The sequence below is a fragment of the Austrofundulus limnaeus genome, unplaced genomic scaffold, assembly GCF_001266775.1.
Source record: "Austrofundulus limnaeus strain Quisiro unplaced genomic scaffold, Austrofundulus_limnaeus-1.0 Scaffold110, whole genome shotgun sequence".
Classification (NCBI taxonomy): Eukaryota; Metazoa; Chordata; class Actinopteri; order Cyprinodontiformes; family Rivulidae; genus Austrofundulus; species Austrofundulus limnaeus.
This window is the reverse complement of record NW_013952512.1, coordinates 975,619-986,817: the sequence shown is the minus strand read 5'-3', so window position 1 is coordinate 986,817 and position 11,199 is coordinate 975,619. Positions and strand designations below refer to the sequence as shown.

At 38.3% G+C, this 11,199-nt stretch overlaps 1 protein-coding gene across 8 annotated transcripts in view; it reads right to left on the bottom strand.

The window, feature by feature from the left end:
• Nucleotides 1–103: 103 nt before the first annotated feature.
• Nucleotides 104–11,199, bottom strand: part of frya (furry homolog a (Drosophila)) — a 43,236-nt gene continuing 32,140 nt past the window's right edge. For 5 of the 8 annotated variants that reach the window (XM_014014140.1, XM_014014132.1, XM_014014138.1 and 2 more), the window contains 19 exons: nucleotides 9,880–9,977; nucleotides 9,619–9,789; nucleotides 9,392–9,532; nucleotides 8,615–8,791; nucleotides 7,780–7,944; nucleotides 7,367–7,441; nucleotides 7,103–7,273; nucleotides 6,936–6,944; nucleotides 5,966–6,166; nucleotides 5,627–5,770; nucleotides 4,638–4,801; nucleotides 4,315–4,549; nucleotides 3,345–3,494; nucleotides 3,166–3,264; nucleotides 2,994–3,077; nucleotides 2,386–2,403; nucleotides 2,110–2,220; nucleotides 1,815–2,020; nucleotides 104–1,556 (listed from right to left, as the gene is read on the bottom strand). In XM_014014140.1, the coding sequence (XP_013869594.1) occupies nucleotides 1,298–1,556; nucleotides 1,815–2,020; nucleotides 2,110–2,220; nucleotides 2,386–2,403; nucleotides 2,994–3,077; nucleotides 3,166–3,264; nucleotides 3,345–3,494; nucleotides 4,315–4,549; nucleotides 4,638–4,801; nucleotides 5,627–5,770; nucleotides 5,966–6,166; nucleotides 6,936–6,944; nucleotides 7,103–7,273; nucleotides 7,367–7,441; nucleotides 7,780–7,944; nucleotides 8,615–8,791; nucleotides 9,392–9,532; nucleotides 9,619–9,789; nucleotides 9,880–9,977 (2,678 nt within the window). In that variant the 3' untranslated portion in view covers nucleotides 104–1,297. The remainder of the gene's footprint in view (nucleotides 1,557–1,814; nucleotides 2,021–2,109; nucleotides 2,221–2,385; nucleotides 2,404–2,993; nucleotides 3,078–3,165; nucleotides 3,265–3,344; nucleotides 3,495–4,314; nucleotides 4,550–4,637; nucleotides 4,802–5,626; nucleotides 5,771–5,965; nucleotides 6,167–6,935; nucleotides 6,945–7,102; nucleotides 7,274–7,366; nucleotides 7,442–7,779; nucleotides 7,945–8,614; nucleotides 8,792–9,391; nucleotides 9,533–9,618; nucleotides 9,790–9,879; nucleotides 9,978–11,199) is intronic. The other 3 variants (XM_014014133.1, XM_014014139.1, XM_014014135.1) reach the window with 2 other exon arrangements.

Below are 11,199 nucleotides of genomic sequence, written 5' to 3'. Positions count from 1 at the left end.
ATATATATATATATATACACACACATATTTATTTGTTTATTCATTTGTTTGTTTATTTATTTTAACTGCACATAGGACTTTTTTATAAGACACATTGGACAACTTAGTTGTTCTGTTTTTTTTTTATTACTGAGAATTACATTTACAAGTGTTTCAAATGGCTTTGAGAGTTTGAAACTTACAGTGTGATCTCATTTGGAAACGTTGTGATGACTCACAACAATGATAAAAATGACAACTCCTCATTTGACAAATGTTTTAGCGACACTTAAGTGAACACAATACCCATCTAAAAATAAATAAAAATATAATATTGATTATACATTGCCAAGACAAATGTATTTACAAGGTCAAAGGCTGCAACAGCAATGTTGGAAGCTTTACATGTATTATGTATTTTTCTTGGTTTTCTACATACAATTAAAATTTGAACTTCATAAAAATACAGTCTTATGAGTTTTACCAAAGCCTTCAGCTCAATATTTACAAACAATTAAATAGTTTCTTTACTTGTTCATAAGCTTTATTATTTCATAATACATAGAATTTGCTAGCTTGGCAGGTTTAAAAAATAACACAACACATCTTTTGATATATCTCATCAGAAAAAAGTATGTTTTCTCTTGCTTTAAATATAAATATTTTATGTATTTGCAAAAAGCTGCTCCCTTATAAACTACAGTAAGATGTTTTAAGTAACATGGAGGCATTACAGTAAATTTGCAATATGTCAGAATATTTTAACACTAGCTACTCATACAAATCAAAATCAATAGTTCCACCCATGATAGTCAATATAATTTAATTCACGCACTCATGCACAGTCACAGCACATCAAAATGTACACATAAATACACACAAATGACTCACAAACATAATGACGAAATGATGCCTCCCTTTTTCTCCACTAACAGTGTTTTCCAATTCTATGACATTTTAATACATTCTTTTAAGAGACAGAAATGGTAAAAGATTGCACATTTTCCCTTAACACGTAAAAACAACACTTAGCTTTGGTACGTTATTTGTTAAATGGGACAGTTGTTGATGTCTGTGGCAAATTGAGGCTTTGTGAGAATTGATTTTATTCATGCAAGAAAAGGTTGACATTTACAAACAGCAAATAAAACTGTAAAATCATTACTGCTCCATGTTTAAAGACTGAGTTCAAGACATTGAGATACTCAGAGACAGAAGAGGAAGTAAAGAGTTTGGTTATCTTAGGATATAGCGGAAATTTTGTTGAAAACTGAAATGAAAGAGCAGCTACAAGTGCCACAAACCACCACGACCAACATCAGAGAGTTGAGCCTGAAACCCTGGAATCTGGGAGAAAAGCCGTTATGGCTTTGTAGCCCTGCGCCCGGCGGATCATGTCCCGGGTCTCCCCGTTGAGTTCCATCAGCTTGACAGAGATTTCTGTCAGGTCCTGCTTTGAGCCCACCAAAGCAAACGTTCCTGTCTGGCCCAAAGTTTGATGTCTGAAGTAAATGTTTAGTAATGTTTGGATTTCATCCTCAGAGGGGCTGCCAAATATGTCACTTGGCCACAGCGTTCTGCCAAGAAATCAAGAAGTTAATATTATTATTATTGTTAGGATGATACTGTATCTCACTTACAACACATGAAGATTGAACAAAGATAGAAACAAAATCTTCACAATATTTTTCATTGAATATTATGCCCTTAAATTAAAATGCCAACTACCACGTGCATTTGTTTACCCACGAAAACAACAAAAAAGACTAAAAATAGATGAAACATTTAAACATTACTCTGCTGAACTCTCTATTTACGCATCTCACTTTTCGCACCTGCATTCACGAATGTAGTGAATGGCTTTTAAAAGCTCGTTGGTTTTCAGAGCCTCCAGGATAGCCTGCACTGCAGCTTCAGAGGAGCTCATGATGGTCTCTGAGCAGGAACTCTCATAGGCAGAAGTTTCGTCATTCATCACCGAGGCTGCCGCGACCCTCAGGTTTCTCCTCAGTTCATTGATTTCACCCGACATATTTGTGAGCTAAAGTTTTCAAGATAAAGCCAACATTAATTCGACAGTGAGTGTTGTGGCTTCAAAAATAAAAGACAGCGAAGTGGAGACAGACCTACCTCTGGAAACAAGCTGATCTCATGGACTTGTTCAATCAGCTTACAATAGGACTGAAAAAGCAGCAACAGCTGAAAGTGGAGTTTGTAGAGTCTTTGACAAAGCTCCAGTTGCTGGAAATAAGAGCAAAGCTTTCACAATTACATTTTTGATCAACCACAAACTCACATACAGTGGATCACTGACAGTAATTCACACAATAGTATACTTAAAATGAAAATGAATAAAAGTTTGTTCTTATTTCATAGAAGAAAATAAACAAGCCACATCAAACTTACAGCTAGAGATTCCATTCGCTACCAAGCAAGCAAAAAAGAAGTTAAGAAAACAAAACAAAAAAAATTAAAGGTCATGCAACTGATTCCAAGTTAGAAAAGGATGAAAAATATGAGAACATACTGCATCATTTAATTCACATGCAGTGCTTATAAAAATATAAATGTGAAATAAGAATTTTAAAAAGTGGTTAAAGTGAATTAATTAAAAAGACAAGTAAAACAAATTTACTGTTGTAATGCTCAAACACAATCATCTTCTCAAGATGATTTAGGCAAGCTATTTTATTAACGGCAAAACACGTTGCTGTTAATTTGTTACAGCTTGCTTCTATGCCCAGCAGAGCTGAAAACATTCACAGGAAAAAATAAAGGCGCACACAGAGTCGGGGGTACGTGACATGCACCAAATTTGACAGAAAGTGAGAGAAAAGAAGACGTAACACTCACAGAGCTACAGTATCACACAGTAACCGTAAGGCAGAAAGTACAGCATGAAAGATCAGATGTAAAAAAATCCTTTGCATTTTTACTTGTTTTTGCAAACGGGCTGAATTGTGTCAATCAACGCATATCAGTTATTGCATACAGTTCAAAACATCAGGTTTTACCTTTTCCTCAGTCTCCATTGGTTGGTTTGTCATCACCATGTCTCCAGCATTAAGGGGAAAGGTGGCCTTACAGCTGTTCAGCCACTGTGTGTAAGAAAAGTATCTTAATTGCAGCTCAAACACCAACATGACAACGGGCAGGATGGATAAGAGCAATATTTTATCTCCTTACAGTAAGAGCTGCCTCCTTTCTGTTGTTGTAACTATCAAGATATTCTTGAATTTCCAACACACTGAATTTCATCTTTTCCAGAAGTCCATAAGACATAATCTGTAGAAAAACTTCAGTTATTGATTGGTTTTTCCTTTATCACTAACATTTCAGAAACTTCAAGATTTTAGCTTACTCACTGTGTCAGCATCAATTAGTAGAGTTGGGCACTCTGAGCATGATGCCAGCATCTCAGAAGACCTCAGGAACTTTGATCCTAATCCACTCAAGCCATCACCCAGATAATTTACAGCATCGCAGGTCAGGGAGCAAAATTTAGTCTGAATACTCTGCAAACCAAAAGAACACACTAGCTGACAAACTTACTTCTGAACTACAGAAGGTATTTAGATTCTTTGTTAAAGATTTTTAGAAATTTTCTACTGTCAGATTTGGTCAGTGATTTGAAGAACATTTTGTTAATGTACAACCATACACTACCCTACCCAACCCTACCTTACGTACCCTACTCAACTTTACCCTCCCCTACCCTATCCGACCCTACCCAAGCCAAACCTACCCTACCCAACCCTACCTTACCGTACCCTACTCAACTTCACCCTACACTACCCTATCCTACCCTACYCAAGCCAAACCTACCCTACCCAACCCTACCTTACCGTACCCTACCCAACTTTACCCTATACCCTACCCTACCCAAGCCAAACCTACCCTACCCAACCCTACCTTACTGTACCCTACTCAACTTTACCCTATCCAAGCCAAACCTACCCTACCCTACCATATATTACACATCATATCCTACCCTACCTATCCTAACCTACTCAACCAAACCATACCCAACCCTACCCTACTAAACCCAACCTAACCCTACCATACCCAACCCTACTCAACCCAACCTAACCCTGCCATATATTATACCATATCCAACCCTACCCTACTTAACCCTAAACTACCCTACCCTACTCAGCCTAACCCTACTATACCATACTATACCAAACCATACATTATACTTCATATCCTACCCTACCATACACACACTTCCCTATTCTACCCAACCCCACCCCACTCAACCCAACCCAACCATACCATACCAAATTATAAAAATTCAAACAGTTTGATTGCACAGAAAAAATCAGGCAATGGTACCTGAAAAAGTGAAGAAAACACTTGAAACGTGTAGACTGCACAGGAGCCATCTGAGTCACAAACAAGCTGGTTGATGTGACTTCGCCAGGCCTCCTCTGCATCGTCACACGCTGTTGGTTGGAAAGCAGCAAGAATGGCAGAGAAGAAGGGCAATGGAGGGGGTGATGAGCGTGACTCTAGCATGTCATCTCTCTCCTCCTCCTCCTCCTCCTCCTCCTCCTCTTCCTCAGCAAGACTAAACAGACACAGATGCATATTAAAAAGACATACAACATTTCATGCGAATGCTTTTAGTGTGGATTGAACTGACACTGAATGTGTACCTGGGTAAACAGCAGTCAACTTCTGGCTCTGCTTTGATATCATTATCTACCATGTCTACTGACAAACTGTCCCCACATTGATACTCTGGAGGCAGTTCACTGATGCAGAGAGAGATTTCGTCCTCTTGTGCACTGTTGTCTTCATCATCTTTTGATACCTCATTCTGAAGAAAAAAAGGGACATCAGTAAATGGTAAAACTGATTAGTCATAAACAAAAATTGAACCATGATGCATGACATTATCTATTATTTCCTGTGTCATTATTTATTTTAAACTGATCACTGTGTGGCTAAAACGCATACACTAACCTTGGATTGGCACCGTATGGACACTCCCTTTGTCGTTTTCTTTGATTTGGTAAATTTAGTGTGCATAAATTATGCCAATCAATTGAGTTTTTCGAATTTGAACTTGGCCAGCTGTGTGGCCATGCACACTTTTTTAGTTTCAAAAAGGCAATGCGTACACCTTTTCTGACCATCCACATGCTAGGAATTTTTAGTTTTTGCTCAGAGCCACCCACAAAAGAAGCAATAGGTATACACATTGCCTTAAACAGACAAATGGAAAAGAAAACTTTTGTTTTTAGTGCAGGCTGAGACCCCTGCTCACACCCCCAAACAGACTCTGCCACAAATAAAGAAAAGCCCAAACTATCCCTCTGCCCCAAATACTACAATTTGTAAGCTTGCAGGTTTTAGTTCAGTTTCCCTTTGCATGCAGCCTCGAATACAGTACGTTTAGAAAAGATCAGCTTATGTACTTCTTTAAAAAACAGGAAATGTAGAAAAGTCCCAAGTCAGAAACATGCAATACTACTTATCACAGGACTGAACCTATGGCACATTTAACATTCAATGCATCAGACAAAGAAAAAATGCAACAGGATAGCTCCTATTTAGCTAAATTAGTAATGAATTCTAGTATGGAACTACGATAGGAATTAGTATTTCCCAGGATCTCAGACACTCTGAAGCCCTTATTCACCCGCTGCTTCGAGTCCTCTGACAGTTGAACCTCGAAACTGGGATTTTTGGTGCTCAGAGGAGTTGAATCTGCTGATGTTCTGTCAAAGATGGCAGAGGAGGTGTCCATGCTACTGATATCTGCTGTTGGAGATAGGCTGATACTCTGAAAAGAGACAAGAACAACATTTTAAATATGATAGGTTGATACTCTGAAAAGAGACAAGAACAACATTTTAAATATATATAGTGGAATGACAGCTGTGTGGCCATCTATCACCACAACTTATACAAACTTTGAGTAAAACTGTCTGAAGACCACATTTGAACATGAAACAATAGAAAACTAGAATAGGCTTACAAGCTGAGAATGGGAGAGTATCTGACTGATGGTGAGGGAATCCTCCTCAGATGACTCATCTGAGTCTTCATGGGTGACCTTGCTGAAGCTGGGCATGCTGCTGGACAGCTGACTGTTGTCCAGAGGCTGCAGGTCACTTTGGTCCAAACTGTCCACGGAGTGCCGACGCACACCCCAGTTAAAGTTGTCCACAGTCTCTCCCTGCAATAGTGAATCAATTTTACTATGATGCCAGTCACAGTATAATCTAACTCAGCCATACTGCATAAGTTCAAAACAAAGCTAGCACTATAGGGGTAACCCACTATAGTTTTATATAAACTTGACCAAAATCCCAAATAATAAGATCTGCTTTGCTCATCAAACTGGTGGGGTCACAAATATTTAGTCTAATATCCTCTAGACGTGAATGCTAATTCGATCATTTAACTTGATAAGACTGAAGATGTCAGCCAACAAATTTCAGCAAAGCTTCAATTCAAGAGAGACTTCCTGTATCTATTAAAACCCATTTCCTTTAGAATTTATTTTAAAAAGTCTTTTATTGATTGTGGCCAATGTCTTCTACTGACTACATTTAGACGGTCATTTTTAATGGGTAGTGATGTGGTATTTATGAGTGAGCATGCTAAAAAAGAGATCTGTAATTTCTGGCTAAATAAATGTTGGTAAATAAATAACTATTCTAGTGATTTATCCCAAAAATGGATTGATTGTAGTTAGCAAATGCAAACAATTCTGTAATTCACAAGTCTAAAGACAGGACCAAAAGAGGTTACAAATATGCTGAACAAACAGTGTGTTTAACCAATTAAGTGCCTATTTTTCTTGTCAATAAATGTGGCAAAATCAGTTTTTTAAACAGCCTTTCATGCAAGAATATTTGGTGTTTCTGCCTTCACTTTGGCAGCTACTATATGATCTACACGAGCAAACACACCAAGTGCAAATGCAGCATGACTAAACTCACCTGTAGCTCCTAGATTGCACAGATATGAAAAACAGAGACAGAGCCCACGTTACATGGAACATTTGAGCCTCAACTAACAGAATGATAAAATGTTTTCTCTCTATTCTCAAAACTGTTGATTTTTGATTCATGAGCTTACCAATGAAATCAAACATAATTTGACTCACCTCTCCATCTTCAAGCTCAACATCCAGAAAGTCAAAGTCTCTAAAGACTCTGAACTGCTGCTCTGAGGTGGTATCATCTGTGTTCTCCAGTTCCCGGGTCCCCTCATCAGAGGAAACCAGGCTGGGCTGGTGCTCCATGAGGTCCAATTCCCCACAGCTGGAGAAGATAACCTACACAGAGAATGAAAAAAAAAAATCAGATTAAGCTAAACAAACTAAACATTGTTAAAATGTATAGTACTGCCAAAACTCCCAGTAGATTACCGAAGGGTTTTTTGTGAGCCCCACTTCTTGTCCACACAGAGACAAAACATGCACCAGTTTTTCCCTCGTTCTTTTCTGCAAAATGTAAACAGAAACATTTTGAGTAATTTGATTTCATGTAAACTGCATCACATCACGCGAGAGAGTGTGAATTGTTGTTTGTCTCATTTGTCTCAATGTGGCTCTGTGATGGACCTGCAAACCGTCCAGGCTGTACGCTGCCTCTAACACAATGACCGGTGAAAATACAGTATATAGATGTCACACACACGTTTGATTATTTTTCATTATACCAAGGCAAAAAGACCATCTATGATGTGTTTTGTTTTGTCTTGTCTTGTCTAATAAAGCATCATTAAAACCTAATTACATCACCATATTACAGTCAGTAAGCAATTGGACAGCTTTCTAACCTGTGAAGACTGAGGCCTCTTCCAGCTGACTGGCACCAGGACGTTGTTGGAGGTCAATCCAGAGGATGTCGAGGAGGTGCTGTGGGTCACTGCAGTTGTGACGCTTTTTGCATCATGTCCGGGCGAGCATTGCAGATTATCGAAACGCCGCCCGATCACCGGGGTCTAAAAGCAAACAGACCAAAAACTATAAGGAATCTGAAAAAGCATGAAGAGAAGAAAGTCCTTATCTCTTTTGTCCATGAAGCTTCCTGCTTCATCTGGAATCCAGGATGAATGTAACATGATCAGACCTTTAGGAAAAGTTGCAATTGTTTTTCTTGATCGTCTGTCATAGTTTTAACTCTCTCCAACACAGTTTTTATGTCTTAAATCCAAAGATATATGAGTATTCAAATCTTTTGTCTTAAATGGGAATAGCAAACACGTACTGCCTGCAAACTACTACATGTCACTGGTTCACATACAGCAAAAAGGAGCGAAGACTTGACCTCATTTCCTGCCATTCAAGAACTTCACAAATAACTCCCTGTTCTGTTCCCACACACAACGCCCCTCTGCTTATGTTTTTCATCACTTTCCAGCACAGCCTTTGGCTAGCTGTGTTTACCTTTTGAGCCTGAAAGCTAATCTCAACAGAACTAGCCAGTAATAAATACAACAAGGAAAAAAAAAGAACTGTTTCCATTTCAAAAAAAGACAACCTCAGCAGACACCGAACCCTGGAAAATATTCAAATAAAAGTTCAAGGTCAAACATAGAAACTTTATCCTGACAACATGACAGAGAGACTTTTAAAACACTGTGAAAAAAAAAAATCTACAAGAGCTTCCACCTCAGATATGTCAAAGTGGAAATCAAGTGTTTTTCCAGGCAGGGCCTTGGAGGAGCAGTCCCAGATGCGTCTGATGTCCTCAGAGGGAGGGTCACTCTGGGACGACGGCTGCACCAAACTGGCTGATCGAGAAACCACCAGCTTCAGGATATTCAGCGCCTCCCTCCAATGCACAGTCTGTAAACACAAACACACATTTGTTTGTGCACTTTCAAAACAGGAAGCAAAAACCCACCGATGTCACTGAAGCAACTTGAAACCGACAAAAGTAACGAGAGAAAAAAAACTCATAAATATCAGATATTGATTTTAAATTGTGGTTAATTATAGTTACTTAAAAACAAACTAATGGTACCCTTGACTTAATATTGCACCCACACAGCAATCAAGCAATTTCTGTAACTATTAGATTTATGAACCTTTTGACAAATATTTTGGCTCACTCCTTCTGAGTAAAATGCTCTAATTTAAGTTGTTTTAAGATTATTATTATTATTATTTCTTCTTTACTGAATGGGTACAAACACATTTGTCAGCATCTGTTAAATTTACATGCACATGTGGTCAGAATAAACCCAGGCCAAATATTTATTTAAAGCCACAAAGTTTTATTTTTGTGTGTTGCTGTTTTCAAACCAGAGACAATGTGGATATTAAAGGCCTGAATTTAGGCAGCCTGTTTATAACATGGGTGTGCTTACAAATGTACAGTGCTGACAGATTTATTATAGAACCATCACCTAAACTTATATTTCTGTTGTTAAAGTTTTAACTCACCTGGACAAACTTTTCTATTGTCTTGAGGACCTCTATGTTGAAAGGTTTGGCTTGAATTCCGCTCAGCTCCATGTGACTCAGGAGGCTATAGATGATTTGTAGAAGCGTCTGCTGCATACTGGGGAGACCTTTATCCAGTAGCTGCAAATAAAACAAAACTCAATTTATGTACAGCATCTGATGACTGTAAAGCAAATAATAATAATAAAAGGATCAATGGCACGAACCTCTGCCATGTAAGTGACCAGACTCAGGGTGATGTCTGAGAACGCTTCATGGAGATAGCGACACACCACGTTCACCCAAGAGAAGCAGTCTCGCGTATAGGAGTGAGTTTTATACAGAGTCATGACATGAGCCAGGTTGGACAGCTTGGAATTCTTTTCCTCGAGGCACACCTGTTCAAAGCAGAGCAGTGACGGTGAAAATACAGCGCAACAACAAGAAAAAAAAAACATCTGAGAGGGGAAACACTAACAAAGACAAACCTGGGCTATCTTCTCAGCAGCGTCTTGGCAAAACGTGGTCGGTGCATCAAAGTTCTGCACCAGGTGTGGGAGCAGGCAAAGAACATTTAAGGGAAAACCTACAAAATAATAAAATGTTGTCTTTAAAGTTCTAATGTCAGTTAGCTGTGTTGGCCATATTATGTAAATTCTTTTAACTTCAATGGTTATTGTAGATGTACACCCAACTTTCTGAGAGCTTAAGATCTGGCCAGAGTTCAAAACCCTTTAAGCCCACAAGATTTTATAAGATTTCCTTCAGTTCTCTTGTCGGCCCTGTACCGGGCTTAAAAGGTTAATAGCATATTTTGCCAACAAACAGACAGGGTCGAGGCCAGTAGTTTTATCATTATTACACAAAATGGTAAATGGACTGAACTTACAGTATACAGCGCTTTATCAAGCCCCATGGGGACCCCAAAGTGCTTTAAACTACAGTCATTCACACACTGATGGTGGTAAGCTACATGGTAGCCACAGCTGCCCTGGGGCACACTGACAGAGGCGGGGCTAACATGCATCATTGCCACTGGACCCTCTGACTACCATTAGTAGGCAAGGTGGGTGAAGCGTCTTGGCCAAGGACACAACGACTGAGACGGCTGGAATGGGTAACGAACCGGCAACCCTCCGGTTACAGGACAACTCCCCTAACCACTCCGCCACTATGGGGTGCCGTTTGTAAAGTTACACAGTCAAAAATTACCCCTAATATTTTTGTTTTATTTAGCCTTTTATAAGAAAAAAAAGAACAGATTTATTTTTCAAAGTCAGTTTTTCACCACATGATTCATACATTTATAAATGTCATAGCTTATAAACTAAATATTGAACTTACAAATTATTTAGTTAACAAGCTAAATATTTAACTTGCAACTTAAATATTTAGTGAGCAGGCTAAATATTTAAGTTGCAAGTTAAAAATTTAGTTTCGAGCTAAATATTTAGTTTGTTAACTAAATCTTTAATTTGTAAGTTAAATATTTAGTTTTGAGCTATATGTTTAGTTTGTTAACCAAATCTTTAATTTGTAAGTAAAATATTTAGTTTGTAAACTATGACATTTATAAATGTATGAATAAAATGGCGAAAAACCGACTATGAAAAATAACCCCCTATTTTTTTTCCTTATGAAAGGCTAAATAAAACAAAATATTGCTGGTAATTTTTGACTGTGTATCTTTACAAATGGCACCCCATATGCCACAGCTGTCCAAAATGTTGCAAAAATATGTAGAGCTCAAAATATGTGGTGGTGATGATAATCAGCCACTACCACACCAAATTTGAGTTTTATGTCTG